The sequence below is a fragment of the Tursiops truncatus genome, chromosome 6, assembly GCF_011762595.2.
Source record: "Tursiops truncatus isolate mTurTru1 chromosome 6, mTurTru1.mat.Y, whole genome shotgun sequence".
Lineage (NCBI taxonomy): Eukaryota > Metazoa > Chordata > Mammalia > Artiodactyla > Delphinidae > Tursiops > Tursiops truncatus.
The window spans coordinates 48,006,086-48,024,856 of record NC_047039.1 but is presented as its reverse complement, the minus strand read 5'-3'; the positions used below and the strand labels follow the sequence as shown (position 1 = coordinate 48,024,856).

Genomic DNA, 18,771 nt, shown 5'->3' with positions numbered 1-18,771 from the left:
CTCAGGAGGTCAGAAGTCTGAAATCAGTTTCGCTTGGCTAAAATCAAGGTGTTGGCAGGTTTGCATTCCTTCTAGAAGTTCTAGGGGAGGATCTGTTTGCCTTTTCCAGCCTCTAGAGGCTTCTGGCTTTCTTAGCTCATGGCCCCTTCCTCCAGCTTCAAAGCACTTCCCTCCAACCTCAGATTCTGTCTTTACACCCTGTCTGACTCCAGTCCTCCTGCCATCGTCTTACAAGGACCATTGTGACCACATCAGCCCCACCTTGATAACCCAGGTAATCTCCACATCTCAAGATGTCTAACTGAATACCCTCTGCAAAGTCGCTTTTACCATGTCAGGTCAAATGTGCACAGGTTCCAGTGATACGGACATAGATATCTCTGGGGTCATGACTCAGCCTGCTTCAGTCTGCTAGACTGTGGGCTGAAGAGCCTGTTTGTCTCCATTAGCACAAAGTAAAAGTCTGCCTTCTACTCCTCTTGCCACTATGCATGAGCTCTGTAGGCATCAATCTCATTTGTTTTTATTCTAAAACAAAACCTTTAAAACAGAAATGAGAGAAAAAGAGAAAGATGCGAGAAAGGTTAACCTGAAATGAATGAGAGCGTCCACTCTGAAGCATCATTTCTGTTTCTCTATATGGCCTGTGTTTTATGTGCAGGATTGTGTCCACCCACTGTACATACGTATTGCTCACATCTGTATAGAGACTGAAGCAATCAGCACAGCCCCTATGTTCCCCCCTTGCTTGAAACTGTGATTATGTGGCCACTTACCTGTAAACCTTTTTTTCCTTTTTTTTTTTTTATTCAGGGTTACAATTCAGAATGCCTGTAGTTTAGCTATGTAAAAAGATATATGAGAGAAGAGTCCCTGCTGGTAATATTTAGGGAAAAAAAGAGAATTTTAATAACTATAAATACTTGAGAATTAAAATTTTCATTTAGATTTGAACACACCACACAGGAAAGAATGACTTTGATCTGGATTAGAGGGGTGAATTCCGGCAGAAAGAGTCAATGTAGTCATCAGTTTTGTTACATACCAGTGACTAAAATGTAATTCCTCATGAGTTAGAGACCATGTTTATTTAAAATGTTGTATCCAGGGAGGAAAAACATCTATTGGGATATTTATCTTAGTTTTTAGTAGTGTATTTCACGAAGAAATGGATGCTTGATCCTACCTCTAGAAGCAACAATAAATATCGGACTTCCCTGGTGGCGCAGTGGTTAAGAATACGCCTGCCAATGCAGGGGACACAGGTTCGAGCCCTGGTCCGGGAAGATCCCACATCCTAAGATCCTTAGGGCAGAGCAACTAAGCCCGTGCGCCACAACTACTGAGCCTGCACCCTAGAGCCCGTGAGCCACAACTACTGAGCCCACGTGCCACAACTACTGAAGCCCGCAGGCCTAGAGCCCGTGCTCTGCCACAGCAGAAGCCACTGCAATGAGAAGCCTGCACACCACAACAAAGAGTAGCCCCCGCTCACTGCAACTAGAGGAAGCCCGCGCAACAAAGACCCAATGCAGCCAAAAAGTAATTAATTAATTAATTAAAAAATAAATAAATGTCAGCAAAACAGATCAGAGTTCACATTTCACAGGTGAAGTGTTTTTGTTTTTATTTATTAGCAGAAAATTCTTTTTAACAATTGCTCTGAATTTTAGTGGGTATGCTAGCCCATGCTTCACGAAGTAACAGGAATGTTGAACCCAGAAGATATACTGCACACCCCTTGCACTTCCAGGGTTAAGAAAGCTTAATCGATATTAGATTAACAAGATAATTTTAATTCACAAAGTGGCCCATATAGAAATTCTGTTCTTATTTAATAATTTTGTTTAGTAAGTGAGATTCCAGTCCTCATTTTTTTTGTTGTTGTTTTTCTGAGCCTTCCTTCAGTTTGACTTAGTTTTTCCCACTGTTATATACTAAACACTCTCTGATTACCCTTTGAACCTCTCAACCTCGTATGTTGCAAAGTTACCTCAAATTCTGAAGGTCTAACGTCAAGCTCGATAACACACCTACCTGCCACCTTCCCCCAAAGACCTGGCCTTCCCTTGTGGACCTTGTGCTGTGGGTAACACCACCATCTAGCCTGTTCTCCAGCGAGAAACTAGTGCCATCTCAGCCTCATTTGTTCTTCACACTCAGTCAACACCCACGTCCTGTTGATTCCACCTCCTGTATCTTCCCAACCCCCCAGTGCTCTCTTCCTCTCTCATCCTTCTGCCACTGCCTTGGTTCCAGCGCTCTCAACTAACCAAACTACTACAAACAGCCTTTTACCTGCTCTCCCTGTACTGTCTCACCTAACTCTGATCTGATGTTCCCCAACCTGATATCAGTGGTTCTTTACTACAGGCCCTCTGTCAGACCTTTAAAATATTAAAATGTGCTCAGAACCCCCAAATAGGGGTGTGGCATGCACTGTCGTTTAGACGTATTTGACAATGAAACCTTTTCTCCCTGGCACATCTATTAACATCTCACAGGGCGGTACTCTTTGGAACCCATTTTCCTTTGCCACCTGAATCATTTCTGCAAATTAGATCGTGTTACCTCCTACTTTAAAACATTTAATGACACCCCAGGGTCTTAAGAGTATGTCCAGTTATGTCCAAGGCCCTTCACTGTCTGCCACTCATCCGCCTTCTCAGTCTCCTTTCCCAATGACACGTCCCCATGAACCCTAAGCTCTGCCTTCTCAGGACTCATTGGAGGTGTGTGAACATGCCGTGTTTCTCCATCTGTGCACACGTGGTCCGACTCTGCCAGCGCTCCTATCTCCCCGGCCAACCATTTCTTCTGCAAAGCCTTCCCCATCTTTTCCATAAAGACTTGGTTGCACTCTTGTCTATATTCCCTCTTTTGTGAAACTGATCACACCTTAAGGTAAAGTGCAGTGACTGGACTGAGGCGTAGTGACCATCTTAAGTCATCTTAAGTCCTCAGCACCTAGTACAGTGCCTGGCACTCAGCAAGTACTCAGGAAATGTTTGATGAAAGAATGAATGAGAGAATGAAGAAAGGAATGAAATGAGTTAGAAGCTAAGCAGAGCACATCATGTTAAAACTGGCAACTTGACCTTAGAAACAGAATGTAGACATCACTTTGTGTTGGGGTCAATGTGTGACTCGAGGTACCAAGGAAGTGAACTCAGCTCTCAGTGAATTGAACTGTCAGCATGAAACCAAAAATGTCAAAAGAGGCAGAATTTATGAATGTGCTGATCATGGGGAAATTCTTAAAAATACAGGACACTCAGGCCATTGTATTTTTGTATAGAAACGTAACTTTTACGTGTTCCTCATGTTGTATTGTTTTTACTTTTCTTATAAAACTAATGAACCCATGACCTTATATCATGAAATATGCATGGCAACAAGGATAAGCGATATACATGCTCTTTTGGGTTATTTATTCTGTTTATGGAATATATTTTAAAACAATACCCATTACCAGAGATCTCCATCTTCATACCACAATATTATTTTCAATGATGATTCATAAAGCAAACACTTTTCATGTCATTTTATTAAATTTCTCTTGCTTCTGCTTTCAAAATCTTTTCTCCTTTGCATTCTGCCTCTCACGTCAGAGCTATCAGCCTCACCGCGTAACCTTGACCAGTTCACAAAGTCATCACAGACTTTGGAACCTTTTCTAATTTGAGATTTCATCTTCTACAATTAAAAAATTTTTTTGAAAACCACCTTTTCCTCAGTGTACACACCAGGGAAACTTTCTGAGCGAAGTTGAGACATGCGTTTAAAAGCCAAATCCCTGACGACATTAACCCAGCCAGAGGGTTGTCTGCCATCCCTGGAGGATCAGAGCACCCCGCAGAGCACGCACTGCAGCTGGCTGAAACCCACTGCCGACTTACTTAGAAGAGGCTTCTGGCTAATGATAAAACAGTCCGATAAAAGGTGGATGTGCAGCCCATCAGCTGGATGTTTGTTTTACATCTTTTCAGCATCTGGCTTTTTGGCCCTTTCGTTCATCCAGTCATCGGTTCAACAAACATTTATGAAGTGTACACTCTTTGCCAGATGCTATACTAGGCACTGGGGAATAGAAAGATGAATACGTTCTCTTTCCTCAAAAGTCACATAATCCTATGTGAATGCAGGGAGGCGGAGGAAAATAGCGGGAGCATAAGCAACCAGCCCTAACGGGATGTGCAGTACCCTTCCAGGTCAAGGTGGGGTGGGAGGTGACTTATACACCATGAGGCAGAGGGGTTAAAAGAGGCTTTCCTGAAGAAGTGGCCGGTGAGCTGGGCCTTCAAGGATGTCTTGGAAGTTTCTGGATGGACAGAGAGGTGAAGGGCATTGCTCCCAGAGTGAACAACGTGATCAAAGGCCTGAGCAGAGGAGGCATCTGTGGGCCCAGGGAAGGGCAGATTGTCCACTGCAGCTAAAGCACCAGCCCACAGCAGGCCGGCAAGGAACGTGGCTGAGAAGGTCAATGCAGGTCAGACTGTGAGGGCTCTGAAGGACATTCTCAGGAGTCTTACTTTATCTTTGGGTGTTGAGAATTTCCTGCAAGTTTTCTGTGTAGGTCAAACTTCAAAATAACAAGCTGATTTTTTTTAACTTTTCTTGCAGCTGTTTTGTCATACAGTTGGCACAGAATTCCATATAGTGTTAGGGGGGAATCATCTGAGGGTCTGTCCCTTAAATCAGGTCCTATCTGCAAAGTGACAACTCAGCTCTGTTATTTTTTAATTTTATTTATTTTTTTTGCGGTATGCGGGCCTCTCACTGTTGCGGCCTCTTCCGCTGCGGAGCACAGGCTCCAGACGCTCAGGCTCAGCGGCCATGGCTCACGGGCCCAGCCGCTCCGCGGCATGTGGGATCTTCCCAGACCGGAGCATGAACCCGTGTCCCCTGCGTCGCCAGGCGGACTCTCAACCACTGCGCCACCAGGGAAGCCCTCAGCTCTGTTATTTTAAGTGAGTGGTCACACTCTATAGCACATTACAATGTCACCCTTAAAATAAAACCAATTATTTTCATCCGCTCCTTAATTTGAAAGAGAGAAAAAATTAACCTGCATTTTACCTTATTGCCACATTCAGTAAGATGCTTAAATCTGAACGCTGTTCATATTCACCTACCTGTTTATATTGGGAGCATTTATTCAAATTGGATGGACACCCATACACCTTATAAGATACTCCACGTAACCACTGGCTCTAACAGAGGCTGCTCTGGGTCCCAGGTTTTCCCCTCCATGTTTATTTTACTCCCATTGGAAATGATGGAGGGGCATTCATTTGGAGAGATGGTTCTCAATCCTGGTTGCATAGAATTACCTGGGAGGTTTAAAAAAAGAATGTTTTTTAATTTAAAAAATTAATGTCTGGGACATATATCCCAGAGTTTAATGGATCTGAGATGGGGCCCAGGACTCAGGACTTTTCAAAAGCTCCCAGGTTGTTTTAAAGTGCAGCAGGGGCTTCCCTGGTGGCACAGTGGTTAAGAATCCACCTGCCAATGCAGAGGACACGGGTTCAAGCCCTGGTCCGGGAGGATCCCACTTGCCGCGGAACAACTAAGCCCGTGCGCCACAACTACTGAGTCTGCGCTCTAGAGCCCGCGAGCCACAACTACTGAAGCCCGCGTGCCTAGAGTCCGTGCTCTGCAACGAGAAGCCACTGCAGTGAGAAGCCCGCCCATCGCAACAAAGAGTAGCCCCCGCTCTCCGCAACTAGAGAAAGCCCGCGCGCAGTAACGAAGACCCAACAACAGCCAAAAATAATTAATTAAATAAATTTTTAGAAATAAATCAAGTGCATCAGGATTGGGACCACCGAATAAGAGGGTGACAGCTGGGCCACAGCAGCGTTCTGACTCTCCTCAGGAGCACTGTACCACCATCCTCACCTTGACTCTGGGTACCCATCCCCCTTGCAGTTCTGACTCCAGCCAACTGATCACAGACCCCCATGAGTTCGGAGAGCCCACTGCTGCAGCACGAGAAGCTCCTACAGCACAAACGCTCAGCCTTTGTATACCCAGGCCTAATTTCTCAGCAAGCACAAGGGCAGCAGATTCAATAAAAGGGACTATTCTTGAAGAAAGCAGAGCACTCCTTAGAGTTTTAAAATAAAATCCCTCCACCCGCAGAACAGAGTAGTCATGGTTGGTAGATTAGCTAGGGTTAGATTTTTTTTTTCTTTTCCCTCTTTCTTAGCATTTGTGCCTATGCCTCCTTTTTTCATTTTTTAAAAAATTTTTTATACAGTTTTTAAAGGTTACTTTCCATTTAGTCATCACAAAATATTGGCTCTATTCCCTTTGTTGTATAATACATCCTGAGCCCATCTTACATCCAGTAGTTTGTATCTCCCACTTCCTCACCCATATATTGCCCCTCCCCCCCTCAACTGGTAACCACTAGTTTGTTCCCTATATCTGTGATTCCGCTTCTTTTTTGTTACATTCACTAGTTTGTTGTAATTTTTAGATTCCACATGTAAGTGATTTCATACAGTATTTGTCTTTCTAGCTAGAGTTAGATGGACTAAAAAATGACAGGACACCCAAAGGCATAGTGGCTTAGATAAGAGAGAGAAGTGTTTTCCTCTTACACACACACAGGCCATCCAGGGCCGGTATGTTGGCTTCACCCCCAGGAAGATAGGCTGCTTCCCTCCTTTTGCCTGTCGCCATCCAAGGCGGAAGGTTAAATTTTAGACATCGTGTTCAAATTCCAGCCAGCAAGGACGAGGCGGGAAGGGGAAAATGCCACATTTTCTTTTTGTGGGTTTTTCCTTGAAGTTGCACACAACATTCTACGTATATCCTTTTGCCCAGCACTTAGTCACGCGGCACCTTCAAGGGAGGTCAGCAAATATAGTCTGTATGCCAAAAGGTCTTGTGCCCAGCTAAAAACGGAGGGCTGCTTTGCCTACCGCAAGGGAGGAACAGAGTCCTGGAATGACAGCCTCCTGCCCCGCCTCGGGCAACTGGATGATAACTATTAAATTACTTGTAAATGGTGTGTTTGATTGGGGTCCTGCTGAAAACCACTAACATGAGGTGATTTTTCTTGTATCCCAAATTTCCATGGGTCTTGCTCTCACCGCCCTAAAAAAACACCAGTCCTACAAGAAACGTGTTCCAGGGAGTCCTTCGGAAAACCAAGCCTCAAATCTACCGCCCCTCCAATAGGGTAGAGTGGATGTTTACACTTAGAGAGAGAGGAAGTGCTGCCTTCTCTGCAGGTTAATTCCTCCAGATCTACACTGGTGGCAGCAGCTCCCTCTTGCTCATTCTGGAAGCACCACAGATTATTTTCACTGGGTCATAAATATGTTTAGCCCTCTATTATATAACCTTTTAAACCAGTTGTCTTGGGTGACTGCAAATCATAGTTTAGAACCAACTTTTTTTTTTAACATCTTTATTGGAGTACAATTGCTCTACAATGGTGTGTTAGTTTCTGCTCCACAAGAAAGTGAATCAGCTATACGTATACATATATCCCCATAGCTCCTCCCTCTTGCGTCTCCCTCCCACTCTCCCTATCCCACCCCTCTAGGTGGTCACAAAGCACCGAGCTGATCTCCCTGTGCTATGCGGCTGCTTCCCACTAGCTATCTATTTTACATTTGGTAGTGTATATATGTCCATGCCACTCTCTCACTTCGTCCCAGCTTACCCTTCCCCCTCTCTGTGTCCTCAAATCTGTTCTCTACATCTGCATCTTTATTCCTGTCCTGCCCCTAGGTAGAACCAACTTTCTAAGATTTAAAGGCCCGTGAAATTCCTGGGTGCTCTAGCTACATATTTGAGATTAAGAGCAGACGGTGTAGAACTTGCTACAAAATTCATTTGAAGGAGAGGAAGCAAAATCCTTTGGGCTGGTTCCTGGGTATTCTTCCTTTTCTATTTTTTTTTTTTTTTTGGTTCTTTTTTCGCTCTTGAGTCAAACCAAGGCTAAGGTAAGAATTAGCAGTCAAATGTGCTACTGTCCTATGCAGGGTCTGCTTTCTCTTCCTTCTCCAGTGTTCCAGGACCTGCGGAGGGGGCATCCAGAAGCGCGAGGTTCTTTGCAAACAGCGCATGGCTGATGGCAGCTTCTTGGAGCTTCCAGAGACCTTCTGTTCGGCCCCCAAACTGGCCTCCCAGCAAGCCTGCAAGAAAGATGACTGTCCCAGCGAGTGGCTGCTGTCTGACTGGACAGAGGTAGGTATGCTTCTCAGAAGGAGATAACAAAAGAGGCAGAAGGAGGAGAAGGCACCCAAGCTTATAGATACAGAAGGCGAGAGGAGAACAAAATAATCCTCCTAACACTGTGGAACAGAGTTTTGTTTTCTTAATTTTTATTGGAGCATAGTTGATTTACACTTTTGTATTAGTTTCAGGTGTGCAGCAAAGTGAATCAGTTCTGCATGGAACAGAGTTTCTGTAAGCGCTGATATACCATATCGTGTAACTAGATTTTAACTAGGCTGCAGGGATGCGCATTAAGCAGCCAGCCCTCACTCAACAGTCAGAAGCAGGGAATTATAAACGGGCCCTTCGCGGAACAAAACCAGGCCTCATTCATTCGTACTGTTCGGGCCCGGGATTCTACTCAGAACACCAGGTTCTTCCTCTACCTTCGCTCCCGCCTCCTTGACCCCCCCCCTGCCTCTCCTACTCCCAGATGTTTCTAGTCTCTCCTCAGGAAAGGCAAAGCCTCTCTAGTTTTTCTCTTCCAAGTTACTGGAGAATGAGGCACATGATTTATTAGGAAAAGAAGGCCAAGGAAATCCTGCCTCTTTCCTGTCAGTTTTCTGGCTCCAGAACATCAACAGCTTCCCAGCCAGAGAAGTTGATTTCCCCCGTCGCCCTGCATCTGGGGAGATGGCTGCATCGGCATTGCCGTTCCTGACTTGCCTCGTAAGTTAGGGATAGATCCCCAACTAACCGACTTCTCTAAATCATTCCTACTTGAACACTAGCACGAACTAATTCATGGATACCCAGCTGCAACTTGTTTTCAGCCTCTCCTCCTTCTTTGACTTGCCTGCGACTCCCCCAGCTTCATGGGCCTATGTGTCTTTCATAGAGAAATCCCCCTGGCAAGCAGATACAGCCAAGAACAGAAGGACGAGGCCTGAAGTGAACATCTCTGTGTCCCAGGCAGAGTCGAGCCCCTCTCCTTTCTTGCATAGAAGCATCCGAACTGGCCTTGGTGATCTCACTGCCTCCTTTGCAGTCTGTCCAACTCACAGGACAGAGCTGCTGCTGGTTAAAATACATCACAGAGGGGAAAGCTGCCTCTGAAAATTAAGATGCCATGTCTTTCAACCTACATTCTGAGAATTCTTGCCCTGTGTTTTGTCAGCCCGTGTAGAGGTCCATCAGACGGTACCTGCAAAGGGCACTGAAATTGAGAGGTAACTGACACACCATAGATTTGGTAATTTGGCAGTAAAATTGCCTTCTGATGGTAGCTCCCCGCAAATGGCTGAGAACAGAAGGGGCAATGATTGTTATTTCATCTTTTAGAAATAATTTTGTTTCGGAAGGATAAAAGATTAAATGTGTGGAATGAGCATATCTGTATGGGCATGTGTGAACATGTCAGTGACAAATTTTCCATGGATTGTTGATTTGGGGTATGGTATCATATATGAAAAATCCTTAACAAAACTAGCAGTGCAGACGAGGGCACTGATGTATTTGCCAAGTAAGTGACTCTAGATGAAGACTTCCTCCCAGGGGCGTAGTGTAAAAGGCACTGCTCTTCTAAGTCTGTCGGTGATAGTCTTCCATGAGTGGGATGCTGAGAAAGGGACTTGTGTGTATGAGAATTGTCCTCCCAACTTCCCGGAGTTTGTGGCCTCTGAGCATATGGAACACAGAGAAAATCTGAAGGAGGGACCCTGTGATTAGGCACTAAGGAAAGGAGACTGCTGCATTGCAATCCCATGGGTCCCATTACGTAAAGGAGACCTTTAGAACAGTATCACGTGTAGTTAAGAGTTCAGACTCAAAGACAGGCAAACTTAGGTTCGAATCCTGACTCTGCCACTTACTAGCTGTATAACCTGGGCTAGTTACTTAACCCTTCTAGGCCTCAGTTTGCTTAGCTAAATATTGGAGATGATAATAGTGTTCACTAACACGGTTATTGGGACGCTTAAAAATTAAATGATGCACATGAAGTACTTTGTGTCTAGTAAAAGTTAACCCTTAACTATTGTTATGATTTTCTTCCATCCCTCCTCATTGTCGGGAAAAGGAGAGGAAATAAAAGAAAGCACTTGACTGGCTGGATCCAGGATCATGACCAAGGCCTCCCACAAGCTTTGCTGGTCTTCCTAGGAGGTGGAAGTTACATTTGGGGAACTAGGTAGAGTTAGCCCTTATCCAGGGAATGTTACTAGGTTCTGCATTATCTGGGCTGATGAATGGAAATTCCAAACATTGAGAAGGGGCTGGGAATGGTGGGATTTTAGCCCCGACTCACCGGTGTTAAACTCAAGCTGATGCCATACAAAAGTGCTCCTGGGGGTGTTCACAGGGTTTCCAGTTGCCCCTATCGTCCCAGCAACCCTTCCCTTGGCCCTTCTGTCTGGGATGAGACGTGCATTCCACACACTCCCACAGGACTCCCATTGGAGAAAGGAAAACCTGGATGATCTATGCGTGTTTTTCATCCTCAACTATCTGGGCGCAATCTCATGGTTACTGCACAGAATCCCTCAGAGACAGAATTAAGCCAACGTTTTAAACCCTTCAAATAAAATTACTTTCAGATCCTATTCCGAAGAAAGGCCTCTCAAAAGACCTTACTTCTTTTCTTTAAAAGAAACACTTGCATCTCTTGAAAGAGTTGGCTATTCATTATTTTTAAGTCATATTTTTACGGAAATTCCTCCCTCACAAAAATATAAGAGAAATTAAACTCAATTTTCAAGCTAGAAGGAACTTAGGAGATCCTATAACCTAGTTGTTCTTTTAAACATTAAAGCCACAAGACCCTTTTTTCCATTGAAATGTTATTGTGAAGCCAGAAATCTAAAACAGAACAAATCAGAGCTGTTTTGGTTGAAGTAGGGGGTAGGTTGGGTAGGGGTCCCGGATCTCCAAGTGGTTGGGTCTCCAGACCACCTGAGAAGCCCCTAAATCACTTGTTCAACATAGTTAAAGAACACAGTTTGAAAATCCCTGCTCGAATATAGTTTCCCTGTTTTAGAGATGTGGAAATTGAGAGAAGTTTAGAAATTGAGAATTTTAGAGAAAGAACTAGACTTGACCAAAATCCTAAACTCATCTTCTGACACACAGTCCATTTTTCCATTTTTCTACTTGGCAGCACTAAAATGACCAGGCTTTTAAAATTTCCAGGCTCTTTACCCCCATCCCACCTGGTCCCTGGATTCGGTGCTGTCATTTACAATAAAATAAGGGATAGGTGGAATTTGGAATCCACGATCATCAGGGAACAAAAGCAACGGGCTTGATTCTCATCCCCGTTTTTTGCGTCTTAAATGTCTTTCAGGGTGGTGGATATCACAGTGCCTTGCATAGAATAGTTCATTTCCATGGGCTAGCATATAAAACTTAGATACATGAGATAATATTTTTTGGTTTCTACTGTCAGTTTTCAAGTTAACGTGGCATGCTGCCATGACCCTAGTTCAGGCCGTTATCATCTCAAGCCTGGACTACCGTGGCAGCCTTCTTAACTGACGTCCCTGTCTGCCATTCATCATCTCCTACTCCCATCCCTCCCAGACACTGTTGCCAGATTTACCTTCTCAAAATACCTCTTTCATCATTTCACTCTTCCCTTTAATGGCTCCTCATTGCCTTATGGACCAAGTCCAAACCTTCTGTCTGAAAATTAAAAGTCTCCAACATCTGGCCCCAAACCACCTCTTGAGCTCCTGACACTCTCCACTTGGCCCCTCTGTTCAGTCAGACTGGTTTAGGTCTGCCCCCAGGCCTGCCTTGGCCTTGTGCACTGAACTCTTCTACCTTGATTCTGGTTATTTCCCTGGCTCCCATGCTTATCCCCGGCTCTCTATACCCATCCAGACTCCAACGATCTTCCAGATTAGACCAGGAAATCACTAGTATACCATAAGCATTCACCAATTGTTAGCATTAATATTTTCATACTTCACTTGACTTTTAGTTTTATATTTTTACTAAATTCTTTTATTACTATATAATTCTTTAAACAGCTTTATTGAAGTATAATTTATATACTCTAAAATTCAACTTAGCATAATGTCTTCAATGTTTATCCATCTTGTAGCACATTATCAGAACATTCCTTTTTAGGGTGGAATAAAATATTCCATGATACAGATATACCACATTTCATTTATCCATTCACCAACTGAGGGATATTTGAGTTGTTTCCACTTTTGCCTATTAAGAATCATGTTGCTATGAACCTTAGCATACAAGTCTTTATATGGATGTATGTTTTCATTTCTATTGGGTAAGACACCTAGGACTGAAATTGCTGAGTCATATGATAAATGTATGCTTAACTTTTTAAAAAAATATCAAACTTGCTTTCTAAAAGGGCTGTGCTATTTTACATTCCCACCAGCAATACAGGAAGGCTCTAATTTTTCTACATCCTCACTTATAATAATAATACTTATTGTTGTCCATCTTTTTGATTATGGGAATTTTAGTGAATGTAAAGTGGTATTTCATTGGGGTTTTGATTTCTATGTTCCCTAATATACTATTTCATTTTAACAATGCATTTGGATTTCTTCCCATTATTTGATGACATCCCCTTGAGGTTAGGAACCATCTTGCACATTTTGTCCCATAGCATTTAGCGCCCCACCTCAAACAAAGTAAATGCATAAGAATTATCTGATACTTGACATTAAAGTATTATAATTTATTTGTAAAGGAAGGAGATAGGAATTAGCATTAACTGAATGTCATTTCTATGTGTGAAATTTTAAAATATATTATCTCATTTAATTCCCAGCCTTGCAAAATAAGTATAAGAAGTGGTAACAGACTCAGAGAGTTTAAGTGACTTGCCAACTACTGAAATACTGAGTTGGACTCTGTGACTCTCTAACTCTAAATCCCAGGCTACAAAAGTAAAAACAAGGAGCCCAGTGGGAGGGAGGGCCCCCACCAGCCGAAGCTGCGACCGTCCTTGGGACCACGGGCCAGTTTTTTCAATGAGAAACTTAAAGACAAAGTGGAAAAACAAGGAGGTTTCTGCCTGAGATCATGTTGATGTGAAACCAGGGATGGCCACCCTGGGCCAGTTCCCTAAAAACTGGACCTCGAAGGCCACCTTTATTCAAACAAAGAAAGGATTTTGCCATTTGGAGGTCAACATGTTAGAGCCATGTGGCTGACAGGGTCTTGGTGCTCTGGCCTGATGTCATGGCTGAGCCTCCAAGATGGGAGAGCAGAGTTCAGGACATTGGACCACCAGAGACCTCCCAGACCCACGTAATAGCAATTGCTGAGAGCTCTCCCAGAGATCTCTGTCTCAACGCGAAGACCCAGCTCCACCCAATGGCCAGCAAGCTTCAGTGCTGGACACCCCATGCCAAACAACTAGCAAGACAGGAACACAATCCCACCCATTAGCAGAGAGCCTGCCTAAAATCATACTACGTTCACAGACACTCCAAAACACACCACCAGATGTGGCCCTGCCCAACAGAAGGACAAGATCCAGCCTCATTCACCAGAACACAGGCACCAGTCCCCTCCACCAGGAAGCCTACACAACCCACTGAACCAACCTCACCCACTGGAAGCAGACACCAAAAACAACACGAAATACGAACATGCAGCCTGTGAATAGCAGACCCCAAATACAGTGAGTTAAACAAAATGAGAAGACAGAGAAATAAGCAGATGAAGGAGCAAGGTAAAAACCCATGAGACGAAACAAATGAAGAGGAAATAGGCAGTCTACCTGAAAAACAATTCAGAGTAATGATAGTAAAGATGATCCAAAATCTTGAAGGTAGAATGGAGAAAATACAAGAAACGTTTAACAAGGACCTAGAAAAACTAAAGAGCAAACAAACAATGATGAACAACACAATAAATGAAATTAAAAATTCTCTAGAAGGAATCAATAGCATAATAACTGAGGCAGAAGAACGGATAAGTAACCTGGATGATAAAATAGTGGAACTACCTACTGCAGAGCAGAAAAAAGAAAAAAGAATGAAAATTGAGGACAGTCTCAGAGACCTCTGGGACATTAAATGCACCAACATTCAAATTAAAGGGGTCCCAGAAGAGGAAGAGAAAAAGAAATCATCTGAGAAAATATTTGAAGAGATTATAGTTGAAAACTTCCCTAACATGGGAAAGGAAATAGCCAATCAAGTCCAGGAAGCACAGAGAGTCCCATACAGGATAAATCTAAGGAGAAACACTCCAAGACACACATTAGTCAAACTATCAAAAATTGAATACAAAGAAAAAATATTAAAAGCAGCAAGGGAAAAGCAACAAATAACATACAAGGGAATCCCCATAAGGTTAACAGCTGATCTTTCAGCAGAAACTCTACAAACCAGAAGGGAGTGGCAGGACGTATTTAAAGTGATGAAAGGGAAAAACCTACAACCAAGATTATTCTACCCAGCAAGGATCTCATACAGATTCAAGAGAGAAATTAAAACCTTCACAAACAAGCACAAGTTAAGATAATTCAGACCACCAAACCAGCTTTACAACAAATGCTAAAGGAACTTCTCTAGGCAGGAAACACAAGAGAAGGAAAAAACCTACAAAAACAAACCCAAAACAATTAAGAAAATGGTAATAGGAACATACGTATCAATAACTACCTTAAATGTAAATGGATTAAATGCTCCATCCAAAAGACACAGACTGGCTGAATGGATACAAAAACAGCACCCGTATATATGCTGTCTACAAGAGACCCACTTCAGACCTAGAGACACATACAGACTGAAAGTAAGGGGATGGAAAAAGATATTCCATGCAGATGGAAAGCAAAAGAAAGCTGGAGTAGCAATTCTCATATCAGACAAAATAGACTTTAAAATAAAGACTATTACAAGAGACAAGGAAGGACATGACAGTGATCAAGGGATCAATCCAAGAAGAACATAGAACAATTGTAAATATGTATGCACCCAAGAAAGGAGGACCTCAATACATAAGGCAAATGCTAACAGCCATAAAAGGGAAAATCGACAGTAACACAATCATATTAGGGGACTTTAATACCCCACTTTCACCAATGGAGAGATCATCCAAAATGAAAAAAAATAAGGAAACACAGCTTTAAATCACACATTAAACAAGATGGACTTAATTGATATTTATAGGACATTCCATCCAAAAACAACAGAATACACTTTCTTCTCAAGTGCACATGGAACATTCTCCAGGATAGATCATATCTTGGTTCACAAATCAAGCCTCAGTAAATTTAAGAAAATTGAAATCATATCAAGTAGCTTTTCTGACCAGAATGCTGAGACTAGATATCAATCACAGGGAAAAAAACTATAAAAAATACAAACACATGGTAGCTAAACAATATGCTACTAAGTAACCAAGAGATCACTGAAGAAATCGGAGGAAATCAAAAAGTACATAGAAACAAATGACAATGAAAACATGACGACCCAAAACCAATGGAATGCAGCAAAAGCAGTTCTAAGAGGGAAGTTTATAGCTATACAATCCTACCTCAAGAAACAAGAAAAATCTCAAATAAACAACCTAACCTTACACCTAAAGCGATTAAAGAAAGAAGAACAAAAACACCCCAAAGTTAGCAGAAGGAAAGAAATCATAAAGATCAGATCAGAAAGAAATGAAAAAGAAATGAAGGAAACAGTAGCAAATATCAGTAAAACTAAAAGCAGTTTCTTTGAGAAGATAAACAAAATTTATAAACCATTAGCCAGACTCATCAAGAAAAAAACAAAAGGGAGAAGACAGAAATCAACAGAATTAGAAATGAAAAAGGAGAAGTAACAACTGACAATGCAGAAATACAAAGGATCATGAGACATTACTACAAGCAGCAATATGCCAATAAAATGGACAACCTGGAAAAAATGGACAAATCATAGAGAAGCACAACCTTCCGAGACTGAACCAGGAAGAAATAGAAAATATAAACAGACCAGTCACAAGCACTGAAATTGAAACTGTGATTAAAAATCTTCCAACAAACAAGACCCCAGGACCAGATGGCTTCACAGGCGAATTCTATCAAACATTTAGAGAAGAGCTAACACCTATCCTTCTCAAACTCTTCCAGAATATAGCAGAGGGAGGAACACTCCCAAACTCATTCTATGAGGCCACATCAACCTGAAACCAAAACCAGACAAAGATGTCACAAAGAAAGTACTACATGCCAGTATCACTGATGAACACAGATGCAAAAATCCTCAACAAAATACTAGCAAACAATCCAACAGCACATTAAAAGAATCATACACCATGATCAAGTGGGGTTTATCCCAGGAATGCAAGGATTCTTCAGTATATGCAAATCAATCAATGTGATACACCATATTAATATACTGAAGGATAAAAACCATATGATAATCTCAATAGATTCAGAAAAACCTTTCCACAAAATTCAACACCCATTTATGATAAAAACTCTCCAGAAAGTAGGCATAGAGGGAAGCTACCTCAACATAATAAAGGGCAATATATGACAAACTCACAGCCAACATTGTTCTCAATGGTGAAAAACTGAAACCTCTTCCTCTAACATCAGGAACAAGACAAGGTTGCCCACTCTCACCACTATTATTCAACACAGTTTTGGGAGATTTAGCCACAGCAGTCAGAGAAGAAAAAGAAATAAAGGGAATCCAAATTGGAAAAGAAGAAGTAAAACTGTCACTGTTTGCAGAGGACATGATACTATACATAGAGAATCCTAAAGATGCTACCAGAAAACTGCTAGAGTTAATCAATGAATTTGGTAAAGTAGCAGGATACAAAATTAATGCACAAAAATCTCTTGCATTCCTATACACTAACGATGAAAAATCTGAATGTGAAATTAAGGAAACACTCCCATTTACCATTGCAACAGAAAGAATAAAATACCTAGGAATAAACCTACCTAAGGAGACAAAAGACCTGTATGCAGAAAAGTATAAGACACTGATGAAAGAAATTAAAGACAATACAAACAGAGAGATATACCATGTTCTTGGATTGGAAGAATCAATATTGTGAAAATGACTATACCACCCAAAGCAATCTACAGATTCAATGCCATCCCTATCAAACTACCAATGGCATTTTTCACAGGACTAGAACAAAAAATTTCACAATTTGTATGGAAACACAAAAGACCCCAAATAGCCAAAGCAATCTGGAGAAGGAAAATGGAGCTGGAGGAATCAGGCTCCCTTACTTCAGACTATACTACAAAGCTACAGTAATCAAGACAGTATGGTACTGGCACAAAAACAGGATATAGATCAATGGAACAGGATAGAAAACCCAGAGATAAACCCACGCACATACGGTCACCTTATCTTTGATAAAGGAAGCAAGAATAAACAATGGAGAGAAGACAGCCTCTTCAGTAAGTGGTTCTGGGAAAACCTGACAGCTACATGTAAAAGAATGAAGTTAGAACACTCCCTAACACCACACACAAAAATAAACTCAAAATGGATTAAAGACCTAAATGTAAGGCTAGACACTATAAAACTCTTAGAGGAAAACATAGAGCACTCTTTGACATAAATCACAGCAAGATCCTTTTTGACCCACCTCCTAGATAAATGGAAATAAAAACAAAAATAAGCAAATGAGGCCTAAACTTAAAAGCTTTTGCACAGCAAAGGAAACCATAAACAAGACGAAAAGAAAACCCTCAGAATGGGAGAAAATATTTGCAAATGAAGCAACTGACAAAGGATTAATCTCCACAATATACAAGCAGCTTATGCAGCTTGATATCAAAAAAAAAAACCCAATCCAAAAATGGGTCAAAGTCCTAAATAGTCATTTCTCCAAGGAAGATATACAGATTGCCAACAAACATATGAAAGGATGTTCAACATCACTAATCATTAGAGAAATGCAAATCAAAACTACAATGAGGTATCACCTCACACCGGTCAGAATGGCCATCATGAAAAAATCTACAAACAATAAATGCTGGAGAGGATGTGGAGAAGAGGGAACCCTCTTGCACTGTTGGTGGGAATGTAACTTGATACAGTCACTATGGAGAACAGTATGGAGGTTCCTTAAAAAACTAAAAATAGAACTAACATATGCCCCAGCAATCCCACTACTGGGCATATACCCTGAGAAAATCATAATTCAAAATGAGACATGTACCACAGTGTTCATTGAAGCACTGTTGACAATAGCCAGGACATGGAAGCAACCTAAGTGTCCATCAACAGATGAATAGATAAAGAAGATGTGATACATATATACAGTGGAATATATTGTATATTCCTAGGGGCATATACAATATGTATATGAACCTAGGGTCAAGACAGGAATGAAGATGCAGACGTAGAAAATGGACTTAAAGACACGGGGAGGGGGAAGGGTAAGCTGGGACAAAGTGAGAGAGTAGTATTGACATATATACACTACCAAATGTAAAATAGATAGCTAGTGAGAAGCAGCCACATAGCAGAGGGAGAGCAGCCTGGTGCTTTGTGACCACCTAGTGGGTGGCATATGCAAGTGGGAGGGGATAGAGGTATATATGTATACATATAGCTGATTCACTTTGTTATACAGCAGAAA

The 18,771-nt window shown here is 42.0% G+C and overlaps 1 protein-coding gene across 2 annotated transcripts in view; it reads left to right on the top strand.

Moving 5' to 3' along the window:
• Positions 1-18,771, top strand: part of ADAMTSL1 (ADAMTS like 1) — a 469,150-nt gene that overhangs the window by 277,169 nt on the left and 173,210 nt on the right. For both annotated transcript variants that reach the window (XM_033858059.2, XM_033858057.2), the window contains one exon: positions 8,032-8,211. In XM_033858059.2, coding sequence (XP_033713950.1) covers positions 8,032-8,211 — 180 coding nt within the window. The remainder of the gene's footprint in view (positions 1-8,031; positions 8,212-18,771) is intronic.